The sequence below is a fragment of the Melozone crissalis genome, unplaced genomic scaffold (assembly GCF_028551555.1).
Source record: "Melozone crissalis strain CALT ecotype California unplaced genomic scaffold, PUWL_Pcris_2 ptg000023l_1, whole genome shotgun sequence".
NCBI classification, from domain to species: domain Eukaryota; kingdom Metazoa; phylum Chordata; class Aves; order Passeriformes; family Passerellidae; genus Melozone; species Melozone crissalis.
Window position 1 is genome coordinate 17,121,934 of NW_026535801.1, and position 21,316 is coordinate 17,143,249.

The 21,316-nt window shown below is 37.7% G+C and overlaps 1 protein-coding gene across 18 annotated transcripts in view; it reads right to left on the minus strand.

The window, feature by feature from the left end:
* Positions 1-21,316, minus strand: part of ABI2 (abl interactor 2) — a 63,284-nt gene that overhangs the window by 35,445 nt on the left and 6,523 nt on the right. For all 18 annotated transcript variants that reach the window (XM_054278450.1, XM_054278449.1, XM_054278452.1 and 15 more), the window contains exon 2: positions 2,228-2,395. In XM_054278450.1, the coding sequence (XP_054134425.1) occupies positions 2,228-2,395 (168 nt within the window). The remainder of the gene's footprint in view (positions 1-2,227; positions 2,396-21,316) is intronic.

Consider the following 21,316-nt stretch of genomic DNA (forward strand, 5'->3'; position numbering starts at 1 on the left):
CAAGCACCAAATGGTTCTGCTCCCTTCTTTGGAGCATATGTGGAATCCCAAGTAAGAATTAAAAGTGGGATTCCATCAAGATATCACAATTTGCATATACTGTTTTCTAAACTTAAAAACCAAGACCTACTGACTAAAGCATTAATGCAAAAATTAATTTACCATCTGTAATTACCAACCTGTTTTCTGTTCTGTGTTACTGACTTCATTTCAAGTCAGTCTGACTGAAATCCTAATTTGGCAGTGAGGTATTACACCACAACACATTTTCAGTCCTGTTAGAAAAAGCTCACCAAACTTTACATCCAACATAAACTCCAAGGAAAGCTTCTGCAGATTAGGCTAATTTTAGGAGAAGTATCACCAAATTTCCTGAAAATAAATTATTTCTTTCTAGAGAAACTGTGTAAAATATTTTTAAAATAAAAATAACCCTGGAAATTAAAACAGATAACACACTAATCTACAACATTGGTATTAAGGGGGAAAGCCATTTCCAGACACATTAACTTAACTTAGTAAAGTTCCTTGGCTCAATACACTTCATGTATGAAATATCTAAAATTTAAATACTGTCTGCCCCTCTGATACTATTTCTTCCATAAAGATTTGAGGAGCATCCTACATACAGATGCAGGCTCAAAAAACCTGAAACAAACCACATAAAAAATCCCCCCAAACGAACTAGATTTTCAATTTTACAGCAGTATTTAAAGAAAAAAAACCACAGATTTTTTTTGAGTTGTTCAAGCTCAACCTATGAAATTTTGCAGATATATCTTCATTAAGTGTTGGTGTACTGCTAATTTAGTGCTGTATTTTAAATAACTAGCTGTATTGTTTAAAGGTCAAAGACAATCTGACCTAGCTCTCAATCTGCATAAATGTCACCTTCTCAGGAGGAAAAAATTTAAAATGCTATGACTCTTTCCACAAAAGCTGCTTCACAGAAGCTGTCTGACAAAATGAATTTTCCCCATTCACAATGCAAAATATACTGTCTTCTGCATCAGGCTCTCAAACAGCTGAACACATGTGAGCTGGCACTAGCCTGTGAGGAAGCACATACACACACAGAGCATACAGATACAGCACACAGGCATACACAGGATAATTCAGAACATTTTCTGGGGGAAAAAATTAATTTACTTGTCCACATAATGATTAACATGGAGCATCCAGCAGAAGAAATCAAACTTGCAGTTTACCTTTGATGCAGATCCATGAGACAACTGAAGCAATCTAATAGCACAGCCCTATCAAAAGAAAATCCTCCCCACCTTTCTTTGTACTTGCCCTGGGACTCCTCTGACCCAATCAGAGGCAATTCAGCCCACTAAGCCAGCATAAAATTATTCACTTATTTTGCTGGTTCAAATATATCCAATCCATCCATTTATTTCCTACCTTACATAGCCCCTACTTTCAAAAGTTTTTCTAGATAACACAGTATTCTTTATTTTAATTTATATTCTTGCATGGAGATCAAGAAACCCTAGTAGCCAAAATGTATTGGTCAACTAAGACACAAAATATTCAGTAAACAGACACAAAAACCAGAACCAGCTGTATCATTGCTTTTAATTTCTCTTTTAATCCATCAGTGGCTGGTAAATCTCCATTTTTATATATCATTCATTCTCAGCCCATTCTGGCAGTAACACTCTCTCATCAATGTGGTGATTCAAACTGGGTTCCTGATTATAGTAACTTAGTTTACTGCTGCTCAGAAAAACTGCAAACAATGGCAGGAGTTCTGCAGCCATACACAAATTGAAACATGAATTTTGGCACTTGTTCATGTCACTGCAAAGTACATTTGATTAAGAAAAGCCAGGAGCAAACTATTTTTGTCATCTATGCTGTTGTTATTAGATGCCAGTATTACAGCCACAGAAAAAGTAAAAAGATGATGAGTACTGTTTTCCACCATCCATTCCGTATTTCTTAACATAATCTCATTTTACCAATAGCTATTTTTCTGTGCTTTTCCCTTATGCAGAATGACCCCCTCTCCAAACAATAATCTGGCTGAGAATGCATTTAACTGCTCTGGTATGTAAAATGCTCATACTAACACTGGTATAGAATCACATGATGAGACCCAATCCCAGAATGAGTATGAGAAGAAATGCATCCTTCTGTTTTAAATTCTTCTCACTCACAAGATGTCAGCTCAGAGTTTTACCTGCTATGAAATATCAAAGGCAAAAGAAGGAAGTCTCACTTGTGAAATGTGGTTGATGGAAGATTCCATGCGCCGGAGCTGGGATGCCTGGATATCCAGCATTTGGAGAACATTGTTGGCCAAGGTGTTGATCAGATAGGCTACGCTTGCTAAGGACTGCGTTGTGTAGGCTTTGGTTTCTTCCAGGGCTCGCTGCTTATCTGCTGACTGAAAAACACAAAGCAAAGAGTTACTTAGTATGAAGTCTTTCACACAAAGATTCTTGGAATGAACTCTTTTTGCCTCTCTTTACAGACAACGAATTATACAAGTCAAACTAATTCTAAATAAAAGTTACTATTTTTCCACAGAAGATACCTTAGTATTTAAAGCATTTCTACACTTGCTAAGAAGAATTAAGCTCCTTTTCTTCTTGAAATATACTTGGATTTTTCTTGGAAAAAGTTCAACTTCTCATTCAATATTTTAGCAATTTACTTGAAAAGCATTCTGAAACACCTATCCTAGATTTTGTACAGTTTAGAACTGTTTCATTTTTCTCAACTTGGTACTTCATTTATAACTCCTAACAGCCTACAAGGAGCTGCCAAATACCATATTCCTCATGTCTCCTAATCACTTAATCCTCAGTCTTCTAATCATTGTTGTTACAAATAGTCATTCACAGAGAAAGAACTACAATTATTCCTGTAAGATGGTAGCTGAATACAATGTGAGAGGAATCCTTTTACTAAGAGTAAGTCCATGTTTTCTTCTTGAACATGTTTTGTACTTTTTCACATTGCGAATACTTTCTTCTATGAAAAATTAATATGATCCATTTTTCTAGTAGTAGAGCACCTAAAAGTATTTAGGCTATCAACAGACAAGATATCCATTAGAAATTTAAAAACATACATACATTTCAGACAGCATTAAAAACAATAAGCTAAGAATTCTAATTTCTGGAGTTCTGTGTTTCTCCTTGAAAAACAGTTAATACCACTAAGATGTGATCCAGTACAAAGAATACAGATTAAAGCACTGGTAAAATATACACCTAAGGTGCTAAGAAACTTTCCAGTTTTCAAGGCTTCAGTATAAAGTGAACTTCACTTTCAGGTGATCTTTAGCCATCTCACAGGCTGATGGTGCTGTTTCTAAAGCAACAGTTGATAAATGTTCTCTACTCCCACCTGTCATTATTATATTGCATTTCATTATTTCCTCGGCTTTTTATGCTATCCACATAGGCTGGGTATCAAGATCCAAGAAATTTGCTGTTATTAAAGAGGGAATGTAAAGTCATTTCACATCTTTCAGCACAAGTTGAATCTAGCATCCATTGCATTATATGGACTTTGAGAAGGACAGAATGTAAGCATACCTGTATTTCAGGAAAACAATTCCTACAGCTCACTATGTTTCCCAAGACCTTGTAGTAAGATTCTTAAAAGAAGACTGCTAGCTTTCATGGGGAAAAAAATCCCACACATGTAAACACAGACACAAGACTTCAATTGAATGTTTAGATGAAAGACTCAATATTTTCTTTATTTCCTGCCAACTTCCTGTGTCCACAAACAACACTGGTATCTCAGCTGGCCAGTTAGCAGCTGCACTAGAACCAGTTCCTCATCTGCTAGGAAGGAGCAGAGCAGAGCTGCTGTTCATCCAGGAGCTGCCCCAACGGGGCAGGAAGGAGGAGTGCTGTAGGACTGAGCCTTCTCACCGTGTTTCTCTCCCATGCAGAAGACAAAACAAGACCAACAGAAGAAGGAACTGAAAATTTTAGGAGCTTCTAAGGGCACAGTACGAGGATATTGTCCAACAGAGCATAATTGTAAATGCTGCCTTATATTCAACAATAAAGAAGTGAGAAAAGAAGTTAGATCCCCAGATCTCATGTAAGAACTCATGACTTTTAACCAGCTGAGTAGCATGTCTTGTACATAAAAGAGCTTGAACTCAGCTTAAGGACTCCCAAATGAAGATACATCAAGCTCTTCACCTCTATTCTCACATTGCTGCCTTGTAAATACATTTCGTCCCCTCTCCCTGCTCACACCCCCAGCTCAGCCTGCATACTCCCCTGCAGCAGCCACACTCCACAGCCATTCAAACCACTTCTCAATGGCAATAATAAAAATGACCAGAAGCTGGCCTGTTTGGCTCTGCAGCTGCTGCCAATCTATTTATAGAAGCAGAAAATGCTGATTTCCATTAGTACACTGTATATCCAGAGGAGCTGAGCATAATCCAGCAAACACAGTGCTTTTTCATTAATAGACTATGTGTTTGAGAACAAAAGGAAAACTACCTGTAATTTTAAATATCATGAGCCTCTGCTATGGTTTTTCTGCTTAAAGAAGCACAAATATGAATCCATGTTCAGATCTAGTCCTTCCAGGGATGTAACCTACTAGCTAAATTCAAGTCACCCCCAGTTCCAACCAACAAGGAACTGACTTCTCAAATGCAAAACACATTAAAGATCTCACAAAATGATACTCTAAACTACTTTGGAACTGTTATTAGCACCAAAACCCATTTGATTGGTGTGTCTAATTAATGTATTTAACTGATCACAACTGGTTTTTGCAGAACCTGAAAATCTCTGAGGCAAACTCCACTCACATTTGGCACAGCAAAACTAAAGTTTGAACTTTCTTCCAGTGAAGAATCTTTTCAAATTAAATTGACTATTTGAACCTACTACTGTCAATCCATTACAAAAGAAGAAAAATAATTAGTGACAGCATTTTTAAAAAATCATGTTTACCCTGAAAACTTTCCAGTGCTGACAACTTCAATGACTCACAGCAATAGTAAAAACTCTAGAATACTTACAGAAAAATCTTAAGTTCCCCTGTGGAAATATAACAATAAATGTCAGTTGAATTGTAACTCAAAATGATAAATAGTGTTTAGCATGAAATCCATCTTTTAATTTGATAAGTACATTTCCAGAGATGGTATCTTATCATATTGCTCCTATGTAACAAGATCCCTATTTAAACTCCACATGGACACCAAATTACATTGCTTGCAAATGCTGCCATGCTCACTGAGTGTGTAACTATGTAAATAAAGGGATTTTTGCTAATAACATAATGCTTTCAAGTTATCAGTAAACAAAATTCAAACATAATCCTCAGCAGTCTAAGTTCTGATACTGCTGATCTTCCTAACACAAAAATACCAGTCAGTGTGCTTCACATGAGACTGTAAGGCAGACAAAAAGTTGTATCAGCATCCATACCTATCAAAATTCTCTAGAGGAAGAAAAAAATATCAAACTGATAAGACTCTACAGTGATTTCAGTAACCTATGGAATACTGTTTCTGTGAAGAATATCAAAAACAAGAGAAACGTGTTCCATGTTCTTTATAACAAAAAATCTTTTTCCTGTGGATACTTAAGCATATTAACCAGAGTCCTCAAAGCCCTTCAGTTCTCAGAAACATTGTGTTCAGCATGATCAAGCACTGATAGCAAGTGTTTTCAGTGCTCTGATCTAAATGAAATGCCATGAAGCAGACCTTTGAGTATCTCTCCATTTCGGTTTTTAAGTATCTTTAGCATTCACACACATAAAATTATGCATGCCTATGAAAAAATACAGGCTCATAACCTCTATCCACACACAACTCTTAGAAAAGCAATCCTTCCAGCCATTAGATCAGTTTGATCTGTATTTTTAAATGGATAATAACATTAAGAAATCAAAGCTATTGTTTGACAGACAAGTCTTCTGAAACACTGCAGCATAGAGATCCTCTCATTCCTAGACCTAACATACCCATTCCATTGTCTATGCAGGGCCACGTGGCAGACTAAGTACCTGACCTAGTTATAACTAACTTTAGAAACAAATGCTTGTTTTAAACTCCAGCCACTTGCATTATCCTCCCTGACATGCAAAATTGCAAACACTACCTGTAATAAAACTATGTAGTTACCACAAAGAAAAAGCAAAGCAACTCAGTGAATTATGGGCTGAACAACTGTCATGGTATTATGGAGACTCAGGATCCACTTCCATCAGCAGTACCTGTCACAGGAAATGTCCCCAACACCAAGTGCACACTCCATCTGCTGTAGTGAATTAGACCAGGAGGCACATCCCCAATGAAAATCATCTGATCCATAAACCAAATTATAAGTTTTACCTCATCCAAACCACTGCATAGCCAGAGAAACACAAGGAAAGATACAATCAAGAATGAGGGGGGAAGAACTATCCAGAGTTGCTGAGCTTGCTAGAAAAGGAACAAGTGCTGGAACATCACTGCAGTCTTTTCAGTCCTCCACTGCCTATAGTTTTTCTTCACCCAAACTGTGTCTCTGCCTCAAACTTGTGGCTTTGACTTCTCACACAATGTTAAAACACTTGAGTTTCACAGCTGGATCATCTTCACAGCCTTAAACAGAAATATTTAGACCATGTGTTCTGTGCCCATGTTATGGAATTTCCAGGCAAGAGCTTGGCATTTATTCTGTTTATCATTTTTCTCCACACAATGCACACACCAGGTGTTCACGTGAGTCACAAGGCAGCATCCTTTTCTCCTGCTCTCAGCAGCAAGAGCACCACTTTGACTCACCACAGAGCTCACCTGATGCTCCTGCCAGCCCCACACGGACTGGGGACAGGGTCAGCTCCTACAGGGAGCTGCTCCCCCGCTGCAGCAGGAAGTGTTTCCCCTTGCACCCGGACACAGCAGCAGCCATGGCTCTGCCCAGCTCTCCCCTGGAGCGTTTTCCATTGTGGGAGGCACCCGGTACTGAAACAGTTATTTTGTCTCCACCAGAAAACAAAACAAGCATCAGCTACACGGAAATGCTTCACAGGATGAATGCAGCCTGAGAGCTACAGCACACACTACAGTGACTGCACAAACTGGGGCTTTTACATAGCAGGAGATCAAAGTCACTCAAGTCAGCTACAAATGCACAGACTTCACAGGCAGTCAGAAAAGCCATGTCTTACATACACAAGGCAATAGTGTGAGCTTTCAGACACTGGAGAATTATTAACAGTTTCCACTTCCCCATGCCAGTCCAACAATGGACACTAAATCTAACAGTTCAGGAACGATCATAAATGTTCTGCTCAAAAATACTGCTCATTTTTATTAGATTGTATAAACCAAATTGCTAGCATAAGAAATTGCATGGAATTCAACCTGCAGTAAATGTAAATATGACTACCTTTCATGTCAGGATGCAGAGCCCAGGCATTACCTACTTCTTCCCAGTCTGGAAGTTCCATATACACTATCTGCACAATTACACTACCAGATTTGAATAAGAAATACCCTGGACTGCTGATTGTATAAAATATCCTTTTCCTTTAGGAATTAAATGTCTCAATGTTTATTCTCTTGCCTAAGAAAACACCAAATTTTATACAATAGAAAACAGATGACGAAGAAACAAACACTGAATGGGGCAGATGAGAAAATAAAACATGCAGTAAGGTATCCAAAATGAGAAAACTATTTGGCTGTATGATTGGCAAAAGGAATTCTTACATGTATATAGAGCATAAAATGCAGGGCTAGAAAGAAACAAAGAATTTAAGGCATTCTCCCCTCCAAAGAGTGATCAACCAAATCCTAGGGATAAGGTCTGTTATGTCCCTGTTAAGAAGAACCTGGATAATTTTGTACAGAAAAACAGCTACTAATGGAAAAATTCTACAAAGAAAAAAAATTATGGGAGGCAACGTGAACTCTATAGTAAGATTTACAAAACATCAATCCAACTAGGTAAAACTAGATAAAAGAAAAAATGCTACCAAATGCTCAAAATGCTACCAAATTAGAAGGAAAGATTTCAAAATAGCAACACATTAAGAAAAATACATATCCTATGAACTGGAAAGAGCTCATAAGGACAGGTCTGAAAGTGGTGCATGAAAGGAAACATTAAAAGCTAGTGGCATTTTAGTTGGCTATTGTAGTTAGGTTTCTTTCCTGCCACAATTAAAAAAAAATTGTTCTTTATCCAGTAGTCATCATCAACTTGGAAATTCACAGTTCTGCAGTTGGGCTAACAAGACTTATACAAATTCTACTGGATGAGCCAAAAACTCTGGACCTATGAGTTGAGAAGGAAACTGTGATTCTTATTACAGAACACTGACACAAGTGGCTGACTTTAATAGCAATATGACTACAACAAAAAATTCTTCCAAGATTAATAATTAATGTTGAATTGAAAGGGGGTGAAAAAATAGCTTTTCATTCCTGAGGCTACTGTCATTCACATCTCTTAGCAAACAGAGTTCTGAATAGAAAAAAAAAAATCTCAATTCATACTCAAATCAACTCTTCAAGGAATTTGTGCACAGGATTTATGCAGTAATATTTAGGCATAAAGGTGGAAGCTGAGGTTGAAAAGTGTGGTTGAAGAGTGAGGTTGAAGTGAGAGGAAGTGAGGTTGAACAGACTAACTACACAAAAAATATATCCAGAGCACACTAATCAGTTCCCAAATATATAGAGCATCTCTTGCTATTGTTCAAAACAGTAGCATTTAGTGAAATACAGTCATATATGTGATGAAAAAGTAATGGTAAAATTTTAAAAAGAAGACAGAAGATTTGTTTCATTTAATCGATGTAACAGTTATTTCTTTTGATTACTGTTGAGACAAACCCAAGCTGGCATTTGTCTTACGACCAGCCAGCAAAACCCCTCAGGTTTTTGCTGAGGTTGCATCAGCTTCAAGAAGCCTCAAGAACAAAAGCTGCATGCTAGAGTTCAACAAGCTTCCATTATTCAGTACAAAATGCGCCCAACTGTGATACTGACAAAGCACACTTCAGTTTTCCTGTGAAAAATAGATTGAACTCTTATATCATCCTTTTAATTGTTGCTGAATTCCTTGAAGTTACTGAAAGCCTCATACATAATTAAGTATTTTGCACACTTTTATTCAACTGCACAGATGGCATTTGCTCAGCCCATCCAAGTGCTTTCTGAGGTCCTTCCGTGAACTACAAAAAATGATTGAGAAGAAAACTGAGCATCATTAATCCAATAATTAAGTCAAAATCCTGCCAAAAACTTACATAACTGTCAGTGAAAAATACAGTAGTTTTCTGTTTTAACAAACTGGCTCATTAAATACTTGCTAAAGAATATCCCTGACTCCTCTTTCACTGCCGGAAGTGCTCATTCCCAGGACAGAAAACATGCACCCACCAATTCCTATGGAGCTGGTCTCTAACACACAGGAGAAACAGGCACAAAGAAGCAGATGCAATCACTGACATGCTAGAACAGGAGGAAATGAGCTCTCCCAGAGTTTCAGAAAAAACTAAGGGCCATAGATCTCTAAAGCACTTATTTCTGTAGCACCAGAAAAACCTCAGATTTCCCTTCTGGATGCAGAGCAATCCATGTGTTCTATTAGCACACAGGAAAACTCAGTCTACCTGTTCTTTAACATAACCAAAATTACACAGTACCGGGAGCTGGGAGTAGAATTTTTCTGTTCCTGTCAATTTTTATAGCATCATCTCTCTACTATTCATCTCCATGTGCAAAGATCTGTCTCTATGTAATTGCTTATTCATTATATAATGAATATATATATATAATTATTTCTGTTGTTATTTTAGAAAGACAAAAGGCTGGCTTAATTGCTTACCCTACTCAAATGTATACACTTTCCTTTTAAAATTAAGAAGGGGTCATGGTCATTGCCCATTTACACATACTCTGCACCCTAAATATTATGAATTAATCAAATGTTAGGCAACATAAGCAAGCAACATTTTGGACACAAATGGGAAATACTTCTCCCCACATACCCTGCCACAAACCCACTTGTAAATTCTGACAGCTTTCTGTTGTTCTGCATTCAAAAGAAAACATGAGCAGCAAAGCATACTGAGACCATGAGCACAGGAAGCAAAAAGATCATTGAGACAGGTAATGTGGCCTACAAATTAGTAGCAATGGTAGCTCTAGAGTTTGGAGATGGAATATTTTTTTTTGCAATAATTTTAGCATGACCTTACCTGAACATTAAGTATAATTAAAGTAATCTGCTTGAAAACTCTTTGTCACATCCGTGAAGAAAGGAGGAGAGCATGTCAAGTCTCCTAGCGACACAACTATTTCTTTATTAATGAACTGCTCTCAGAAGTGACAAGACACAGTCTAAGAATCAGCACTAAATGGAACTTTGGTGAGGGGTGGACCATTCAGGCAAAGACAGGATAGTCAGGCACCCAAACCACCCCATTTTATCAGTATCTGTCAAGCTGAAAGGTAAGTACCATTCTCCACAACTGTATCCAAAGGCTCTGCTCAACATCTACATGAAAGCAATTAACTTACTGCTCACACAAAGTGCATTTAAAATTTAAACACCTTTAAGTGTGAACATACTGAAGTAAACTCTTTACAGATGATAATGGGATTAGGACTATTCTCACAGCACTGTGAATTCTGTATGTCCTACATTTAGTAAAACACATCATCTTTTGATCAGAGATCACACAGTAATCAACAAAGTTGTGTAAGGAACACTGGCATTTAGGCCAAACACAATCATTACAGAATATACCAGGTTCAGAATTAAGAATGCATCAAAACCATCACTAGATTTTATAATTCAAACAACATTCATAGAGCAAGTTTAAAATGTGATATTTAAAGAAGCATTTTCCAAACACAAGGTTACTTGCATTCATCTTATTACACTAATATTAATATCATATAAAGTTATTCCCATTTTTAACAAATTATTTATAATTACAATTTATTTATCTGCATACTAATAACAAGTATGCTACCTAAAGAATATACTCTTACCATTCATACTCCAGTAAAGCCTTTGACATCAAGTTATTCTGCTTTCCAAACTATTAAAAACTGTAAAGATTCACTAAATTGTCACTAGAACTTCTTGATTACAAGTGCAACTGCCTAACTTTTAAGCTATCTTAAACCCAGTATCAATAATCTGCTGCAGTCTCTACAAGGTCATTTGCATTAAATTGCAGTCTTTTGTTTTCACTGCCGTAAATTTATTTGATGTTTTCAGTTCTGTGCTGAGCCTCAAAATGTAGGTTTGATTAACAGCTAGGAAAGCTACCTTTCAAAGAAACACACACAGAACCTAACCTCCTAAAATGAAAAGCTGCCTTTTAAAATACATACTGCAATCAAGGCCACCAGTGAGGGTAAAACTAGCTCACTGGTTTGAGATCAGTCTACTCTACCCAAGAGAAAAACACAGCAAACGGGAGCTGTGGACAAGCACAGCTTCCCTGACATCTAATCACCTGCACCACTGTTTCCATGCTGCCTGCATCACTGCAACAAATCTCTCATCTGTTTCCCTTAACCATCACCAGAATCAAACTTTGCATTCATTTCCATACATTCACAAGCACGGCAGATCAGTTTTCACACACTAATGTCCTGCTCTCATCAGACCTCACAAGTTGAAAACAGAACCAAAGTCATGTTTTTGCAAAAATAATAGGGCATGATGTATTCACACAAACCTACTAGACAAGGTTATAAAAAACTTTTCCAAGGCAGCAGTACCACAGTTTAAAATGATGCATCCCAAATTGTATCACAAGAACAGCATGCTAGCATCCAAAGACATTTACACGTAAAACACAGTTAATACGTAGTTGTGTTACTGGCCACTCATCACTGCTGCACAGCACTGCACTTTGCTCTTGCTCCAGAGGAAGCAGCAGTGGGGGAACCCACTCCCCTGCTCATTTTGGGAAACTAGAGGAGGTTTCAGCCCTCTCTGGTAGCTCTTCTGCAATAACACAGCTGAGAGAAGTGGCTCGTTTTCCAGTTCCTGCAACAACATTATTGTTGGAGTTCCAGGGCCAAGGCCAATTCTGGCTTTAATAGCAACACGGTATCAACACATTTGTGGCCATAAGAGGCTAGGCCAATACAAATGCACTGAATTAAGAACCTCAGAAACAGCAAAGACCCACAGCCTTAACTCTATTATCTCATACACCTACTGTTCTACAATTCTTCGTTCACCAAGGACGCTTTAGCATGCAGAGGTTTCACTGAATTTATGAGTCAAAATCATTGATAAACTCAAATTTAATTTTACAGTTACTTAATAAAAATGAAGCAAGTGGTGGCATTTGCAAAAATTACTTCATATGCAAAGTGGCTTTCACAAGCAAAAACTACAGTCATATAGTAATTACATTCTGCTGTACAAAAAAATGCTTTTGCACAAATTGTTTTCTCCACAATCAATATTAGATTAACAGACTTTTATCTCTGTCTCTCGAAATGTGACAAAATCTATCATTTCTAAGAAAGGATATCTACTTCAGCTTCACAAAATATTATCTAGTCACAGGGGTTTATGTAACAACTGAGTTATTTCCCAATCTTGCCAGTTTTTTTCTTCCACTATAAATTCTCAATTCAATTCATTACGTAGCAGTGATTGAGGTCAACTAATGGCTTTGATTTAGAATCACAAACAGAGTGATCTGTGGCAGCAGAAGCAGATTCTGCTTCCAAGTGTCCACTGCCAGACATCACGAGCTCCTAGCAAGGAAAGCTAAGTAGGACACACAGCCACATCCTCCTCCATCACAGCTCACACCCTAACGCTCCCCTCCAAGCAGCCAGGGAGCTGCAGGACACCTGGAACTGGCAGGGTGTAACTGCAGCACAGGCGGGAAGATGCACACCCCATGGAGCCAGCAGCTCCCGAGGGAGGCTGCCAGGTGCGCAAATCACACCCACAGCAGTTACCACAGCAACACGGAGCTCCGGCACCGTCCCACTCCCTCAGGCACTCAAAAACACTGAGGAGCTCAAGGAATGCACGCTGCTCGAAAGCCTTTCCTCCTGTCCACAGCAAAGGCAGCCCTGTTATCCTCAGAATTCTTCCCACATCACTACCCTAACTAATGCAAGTCTTTCAGTGGCTATTCACTTTTCTCTACCTCCTCACACGAGCAAGCCCCAAAATTTTACCACACTGGAAGGAATACTTTGACTACCTTTGGTAACTATGGCTTAAAAAAGCTTGAAGAGAAGTAAAGAAGCATAGCTATCAGGCAACATGACTATGCCTTCCAAAGACAGCACATAGAGGGTTAAAACTAAAGGGGGGCAGGAATTTGCATAGTCACTCTTCATTTTCTAGGAAATAAAGACACTTGGGTTACACAGATCCCTTCACAATGATCAGTTAACCTTAAATTTGAAATTATTCTTACTTGGCACTTTTAAAAGCTGCCACCAATTCAGACATAATGAAAGAATGGAACTATTTTCAGATCCATGCTGCCACCGTAAATGCCTGCCAGAAGGAGAGCAGAAGCAAGCACCAACAGGCTGGTTTGTTCTTGATATCCATGTTCATCCTTCGGAAAGCTGGCCTGTCGTACAACCCACCTGCTGAAGGTGGTGGCAACACTCAATGATACCCAGTCATAACTGACCCAGGATAGAGATTAACTGAGCAAACCACCATGATGAAGTGAAAGAAAGTTAGTGAAAGTTCACTCTGAAATCTGAAAATCAAAACCAGTGCCTTCTTATTAAGTAGATTTGTTCCCTACATGTCCTGAGAGAAGCATCTGCTCCTTTTTCTGGCAAAGAATGTTTTTACAACCTTTTGCTCCTGTTACCATAGCACTGGACAAAATACAATATTGGCAGAGTGAGAATGGGATTCTGACTTCTTCTGCAGAGACAGTTAGCCAAGCCCAGATCTCTGTTCTGCACTTACTCGAAAACTTTCCAGAAATATAAAAGTCACCTCCTCAACTGAGGAGTCCCAATCTGATTCCCAAGGGTAAATTGCTAGAAATCAAGATTTTCCAGAGCACTTCTTCTTCCTGCATGTAAGAGTTGTCAACAAATAAAAAAATGTTAAGGTTACAGGAGGTTTTTAATTTCGACTAGACTCAAGCTTTGCTCTGCTGTTACAATTTAAGAATCTCGGAAAATAAGCAGAAGAAAACCCTTTTCTGCAAGCACTGTAAGTAGCAATTATTCTTTTTCCTAGCTTAACAAGCAGTTTTGGTCCATTTACTGCAAAATTATAAGTAAACCTTCTGTCAATTGCTATGTAGCTCAAGAACAGCAAGCCAAGTTGCTATATTCAACCTGCAGTATGTAACTTAACAGCACAGCATCAAATGTTCTGTAATTATTTCCAGCAAGATCTCTATTTTACACACTCATTTTCTAAGCATGACCTACATTCCCATCAAGAGCAATACTTCTTACTCAAAGAGAGACTGTTTCATGAAAGTGGTAACTTAGTTTCTAAAAACAATATACAGCCATTTTACATGTATAAAGGAATGTGCATTCGATTTTCCATGTTAACTATACTGCAACGGTAACACAGTAACCTCCATCCAATTTAAATACTTCTTTCTGCAAATTACCAAGTTACTTTTTTAAGAATTAACAAGTATCACACTGAGTTATCAAAAGCAATATGCTTGATAACCAAATCCAACTTTGGCAAAGTTTTTCTCCACATACAATAATTCTAAGATTCCCCAGACTTGAAACAAAGCAACGCAGGTCACTGAGCCATTTCAGAATTTCTCTTTAACAATATGGAGAGTTTTCTGTCTGGTAAAGAAAGGACAGGACTTGAAACACAAACTACCAGGAATAAGGGTCTTCTTGCTTAACTATAATGGCCCATCATTCAGAACATCAACAGGATGAGCTTAAAGAGACCATATTTTTTTGAAAATTCCTTCAGAACAATATCAAAATTTCATATTAAATGCTTAAATCTGCTGTCTTAAAACAAAGCTCCAGCATTACCTAATAGCCCATGGACCCCCTGGCAGAAGCTCTGTAAATTCTGTAAGGTCGTTTTTATGCCTCCACACAAATAAAGTAGATGATGGACCAAATACATTCTTCGAATTGAAAGCATTTAATAAACTTAAATGAATACAACAAACCCCATGAGAATGACTGCAGTACCAAACAAGAGCTTCTATTTCTAAAATGTTTGAGTTCCTTTGTTCTAACATTTTGATGTCAGCTGAAGACAACAAACTATAACTCATGTGAAAAACACACAAAATTACACATGAGGACATTCTGAAAAACAAAACTTCAGCAATATCCCAGTGAACATCCAGGAGAAAATCTCCATGCAGGATGTTGTAGAGGCAGCAGCTATGGACGTAGTTCTATCAGAACACCTTCAAAAGATCAATCAAGTTATTTGGGATCCAACAGAAGACAGCTCTGTAAACCTGGAAGCAATTCTAAAATGAAAAATAAGCACCACATACAATGGTACAAGAAGTTCTACAAAGTCTGTCCTGAAAAAGGCAGTTACCACAAGAGCTTCAGAAAAGGACAGAGGAATGAATCAGACAAACACTCTCAAAGTAGCAGAGCATCTGCAATGCTCCAAAATTCACAGCTGCCCACCTCTGCACACATATTAATGATGTTCCATACCTCAGCTTCCTCTAAAGCACTTCAATAACAAAACAAAAAAAAAAAATCTGCAGGTACTATCTTATTTTGCCAAAGCAGGTGAAATTTTTTTCTTCTTTTCTGTGTTTATCTAATGTGAGCTAGATTTTCAGCAGGCCCTTTAAAGTTTGTTCATATACTGATTTCAGCACTTACTGGTGCAGTTCTGCCCAAGATCTTCATAAAGATCCCTTAGACAGTCCTGTATCAGACAGGGTGAATTTCTTTAAGAGCAATTAAACACCATTTTTTCCCCATATTTATAGAATTTTGACTATTTTCAATATGTATAGATTGGTAAGCATTCATGTTGGACAGAGAAGACATCAGTCACAGACATCTCAGCAGAAGATAAAAATGTACTGCAATTTTTACCCTACAACAGACATATCCAGAGTAGCCCAGTAAAACTTAAGACCAGGATTTTCATTAAGTAAATTAATACACTATCCTCGTCAGCTAACAAAATAACTAATAATGATTTTTTTCAAAATGAAACAGTTTAAAAAGTCAATTTTTTCAAACAATTTTTAAAGAAAAGTCACATACAGACTATGGTTGTCTCAAATAGGGGAAACACTTCCTTCCTGCTATACAACCTAAATTCAGTAACAAATATTTCAGGAAGGAGTCATTTTAATCCCACAGTTAAGAATTCTCATGCTGTTCCCCACACAGACCAAATTCCATCATCTCTAACCAGAGCAGGAGCAGCCACAAGAGTTCCAGGTGCTGGGCACTCTCGCAGTGGCCAGAGCTCTCCCCTGAGGGCTGCGCGTGCTGCAGGGCCAGCACACACCCCTGCACTGCACTGCACTGGAGCAGTGCCACAGCACACGGGGCACACAGCACCACCTGGGCAGCACCACACTGCAGGAATGAGAACTTCCAGCATGGAGGTGTAAGTGACGCTGCAGACTGGTGAAAGAACATGAGACTCCTCTCACAGCAGTTTTATGCTCCAATAGAGGATATGAAGAATCCCCATGACTGTGTTTATTTTCACCATAATTATGACACAGGCTGAGTCTCAATCTTCACTTATTCACCAAATTTTAATGTTATTCTTCTGACAACTCTGAGCAATTTGTTGTCACAAAAATAGAAACGTCAAAGAAGTGAAATGACAAAATAAGAACATTTCAACTGCTGAATGCTTTTTCTATGTCATAAGAGATTCTCTTGCCTTGCATCTTTCTTTTTAATGTGAACTCATTTTCAAGTTGTCTCAACAGATTGTTACAACTATATATTCGGCAAGTTCTACTACCATCTGAAGGAAGGGCTGTCTCTACACCTTCATGAATTAAAAGTGTTGCATGAATGACCTGCTCATTTAACAAGACATGCCTAAATAACATCATCTCTCTACCCTTCCATCCAGCTATGGCAATAAATAAAACTATCCTGAAGAGTTTCACAACATGAATCCTAGGTTTAAGACAAAGAGGCACAGAGAACGCACAAATTTTCAAGCTGCTTTTCAGACAAGCAATTCTCTCCTCCTTCAAGAAGGATCTACCAACTGCATAACCTCAAATCCTCCACCTTCCTAGACACAAGAGTTGATTTTTTTTGTATCATCATCTTCCAGCCATTTTACTGAACAGTTTGTCCCTACAACTCAGGAAAAACCATTCATATTCCCCCTACAATTAGTCACAGAAAACCATGCAAGCGATTCTTGAAAGACTGTGTTCAGAGCCTTAAGGGCATATGGAATCCAGACCAAAATAAACTCCTTCCACTGTTTGCACACAAAAGCTGTACTTACCCTCATTTGTGAAGTACAAGATCTAGATATGACATCACATAAGAGCTGTGTTACTTTAATCCAACAGAATTAGGTGTAAGAAGCTGCCTGCTCAAGGTGGCATCTGGTCTGTGCAGAGGCACTTACCTGTTTAGCACACATGAAAAAAACAAGCTAAAAAAGAAGCTAAATGTAATAGAATCCAATACTCTGAGACTTTACCAGCAAATAAATCTCATTCTTCTCTGTGTCCTCGACAAAAGCTACAAGTAAAAAAAAAAAAGATAAGAAAATTTCAGGGAAAGTAAAACACATGGAAAATATTAACCTCAGCTCATCATAAGAAAACAAGGGAAAATCCCCTTCTCTTTGGAGAACTTTTAAACACAGCCTTTACAGACACAAGTGGATTATTGGCAATGTATTCCCCACTTGTTCTTTATTGAAAAAATTCTTTCATATGTGCATAAGTGGTTAAATAAGCTATAACTCTGCATTAATTATCCAACTGGTGATTGAATGAGACAATTCATAAGAGCCTGTCTTGCATAAGGAGTACAACTCACAAATCACACTTTAATGAAGGGTCTTAAAATGGTACAAACATCTATAAGAAGCTCATCACACTAACAAGCTCTGTTTCCAAGGACCTGCATTTGGTGGACAGATGAGTATACAAATGAGAACAACAAAAAGTAGAGGCTTACCCCTCCCTCTTGCTCCAGTCATCAAAACTGCATGTATTTGTAGCACATATGAATTACTGACTCAAATAAATGTAAAGACTGCATATATATTTAGAAAATACAAGATGTACATTTTAAGCAAATAATAAAATGAGAATGATTTACAATAGTTCTACTAACTCATTTCATCAAGTGGTTATAGAAGTGTCCTCAGTTTGGAGATGATTTGAATTAATTATCACCACCAGACAAATGCAATAGCAATTCAGAGTCTACTGATAACTATCTAGATTCTACTATCCAAACTGATTCATTTGTACAGATGCACATATAGTCAAAGAATGACCTCCTTCTTTCAGGAATGGACTGCTCTTGTGACAGTGCACTCAGAATGTGAGAGAAATGCTTCAAAAGCAACACCCTCACTAATTTAGGCTGATTACACACTACTCTTTGATGCAGAGATTCTGCATGCTCAATCATTCTGCCCCTTCTGAGACAGTCACTTCATGGACAGCACACCTCTGAGGACACAAACATCAATAGGCCTAAATCTTTGAGGCTAATTCCTGAGATCACTAACAGAGGAATAAAGTGAGAAAACTGAGTACATCAGAAAACACTGCAGACTGATTTATCATAAATAACAAATAAATGCACTGTCACAGTTTCATTCTTCTCTGCAACTCCTTTCACTCCCAGTTCACTAGTTATTAGTCATGGTGGGAAAAGCCCATTAATTTTACTACCACCATTTCACATCTATACTCCATCACATAAAAACCTTTAGCTCTCTTTCCCACAAATGAAATTTATCTAGATCTTATTAAATTGACATGAGTAACTCAACACATTAATTCTCTCTCCTTGAAAGGCAAATCCAACACCAATTTGTGCAAAAAGCATTTCAAAGGATCCAGGATATATCATATTCAAGATACAGAAACTACAATATTAAATAGAAGCAATATCCCCAATAATCCAGTGAAATGAATTACAGTGGACAGTGCAAAATATTTCATACAAGAGACATAAAACTCCATCATGGAATAAATGCAAGGCAAAGAATATGAAAGGAAAAGATAGAACTGCTTATATTCTCATTATTTATTTTAAATGTCTACCCTTTCTAGAATACTATTAAATCCTAAACCTTACCTCATAGCAATAATTTCATAGATTAAGTAGCATTACCTCTCAAACTTAATTTAGTATCCCTGTACTTTACCCAAGAAAAATGGGAAACCAGTGTACATAGTTCATACTTTTCAAAATATTATTTGAATAATCCTATAATTCATTACTTTTCTGTCAAAACTAACCACTCCTTTTTTGAGCATCTGCTCATATTGGCATTTTTCAGCGTCTCTGAAGCCTGTCATCCACTCAGCCTGTTCTTTTTCTGTTAGCAATGTGGGGGATAAGAGGTTGACTTTTGTTTTTACTATTTCTCATCTCCTTTTGGCTAAATATTTTTGAGTTGTCCCTCCACAGACCCTCCATACAGATAAATCTATGTTAGTTGATTCAAAAATAGCCATTTAATTTGGGATATTTAACATTTTAACATTTCCCACAAGCTGCAGCAGACCTGTGGTTTTTACCCAATTAAAAGCAGGTAGACAATAAACTTCTACAACCTGCAGCAAACACTCTGCCTTACATAGACAGCTATGAACAAGCTCCACTTCTCAAAACAATTTACAAAGTCACTGTCTAGTTAAAAAAATTGGAGTGAAGTACAAATCTGCAATGGCCAGCACTGCTCAAACTTTCAGTGCAGAAGGACACACTTCAAGATAATTGAGGATCTGCACTGTATATTGAGTGAACACATACTAATTAATGATTATTATTAAAGTGAATCAAGACAAATCAGTATGCTTTGAATTCATACACTACTCAGTAATAAATGGCTTTGTAATTTGGTTTGTTAGACACACTAGAAGTTTGTGTTTGAACAGAGATGAGAAACACTATTTCAGCTAAGCTGGTATATTCCTGTCTGGCAAAAGCAGCAGTGTCAAGAAGAGACTTTGTTGCATGAGACACTGCAGCAAATCAAGCACTGATGCTGCTTTTGAAGGCCCCACATCACCCACAGGTTACGTGCACCAACCCTCTCGTGTTGAACAGGTGTCAGCCCCACTGCTCACAGCTTTCACTGGGGGCCACACAAACAACACCTCACGTTTGCACCACAACACTGCTGCTGCACAAATTCAAAATAACCACAACTGATAGCTGCGATCTTGATGAACTTCTCACCTTAACCTGTCCATCTAACAGCTCACTGCCTCAGTCATTCCCTCCTCCTCCTCCCTCAGTGACATTCTCCCCACACCTGAACAAAGCAATGGCACTGCTCTTGTCAGCAGGAAATTCACAACGAAGTTACAGAATACCCTAATAAAAACATTCGCATTTACTTAGAAGAGCTTTTAAGAAAAAAAATAGTCAATTTATGAGTTGGCACAAAGCTAGCTTTGGCTGTGTGTTATAACCAACACAGACAGGCTACTAAAACCCCAGACCAAGTAATGTTTGTTCTTCATCCTGCATTTCACTGGGCATAAAACAACTTCATCAAGGTAACACTACACCAATAATAATAAGGCAAGTGCTTATTATACTTCAAACGGAAACACCATTAAGAATACACATTACAATGACATCTGCTGGGAAATAAGCTACAGGAAAATGGAACAGCACATATAGAGTCTATACTTCAGAGCACATAAATTTAAATTTGACAGAGCAACTTAGTTGTTGCACCTGTGAAACAGAAAATTAAGATTTCTCACTGAAATATACACAACTCACTTGCAAAAACATATTAGCTCATTCAATTCAAGAAAGAATTGCCAACCTAACTAGTGAGAGCCCTGAGAAGAGGAAATGCTCCTAAATTCAGTGTGCTGTGATGAGGTTTCATCTATTGACATGGAGTTTTGCTTCATGAAGCAGCCCAATGACTGAAGTTCCTGGCAGGGATATCCAAAAAAAATTACAAAATTTAGATTAGTAAGCAAGAGGTCAATTTCAGGTGTGCAATTAAGTGTGAAAACAGCATTTGAAACAAAATTTTAAAAAAGAAAAAAGGCCAGCAGCCTCTAGACATAGACTCTACTGAATAAATCTGCTGCAAATATGGTATTTAAATCAATGTTTTTCATCAAGAAAATATTCTGCTGAACACTATAGGGTAAC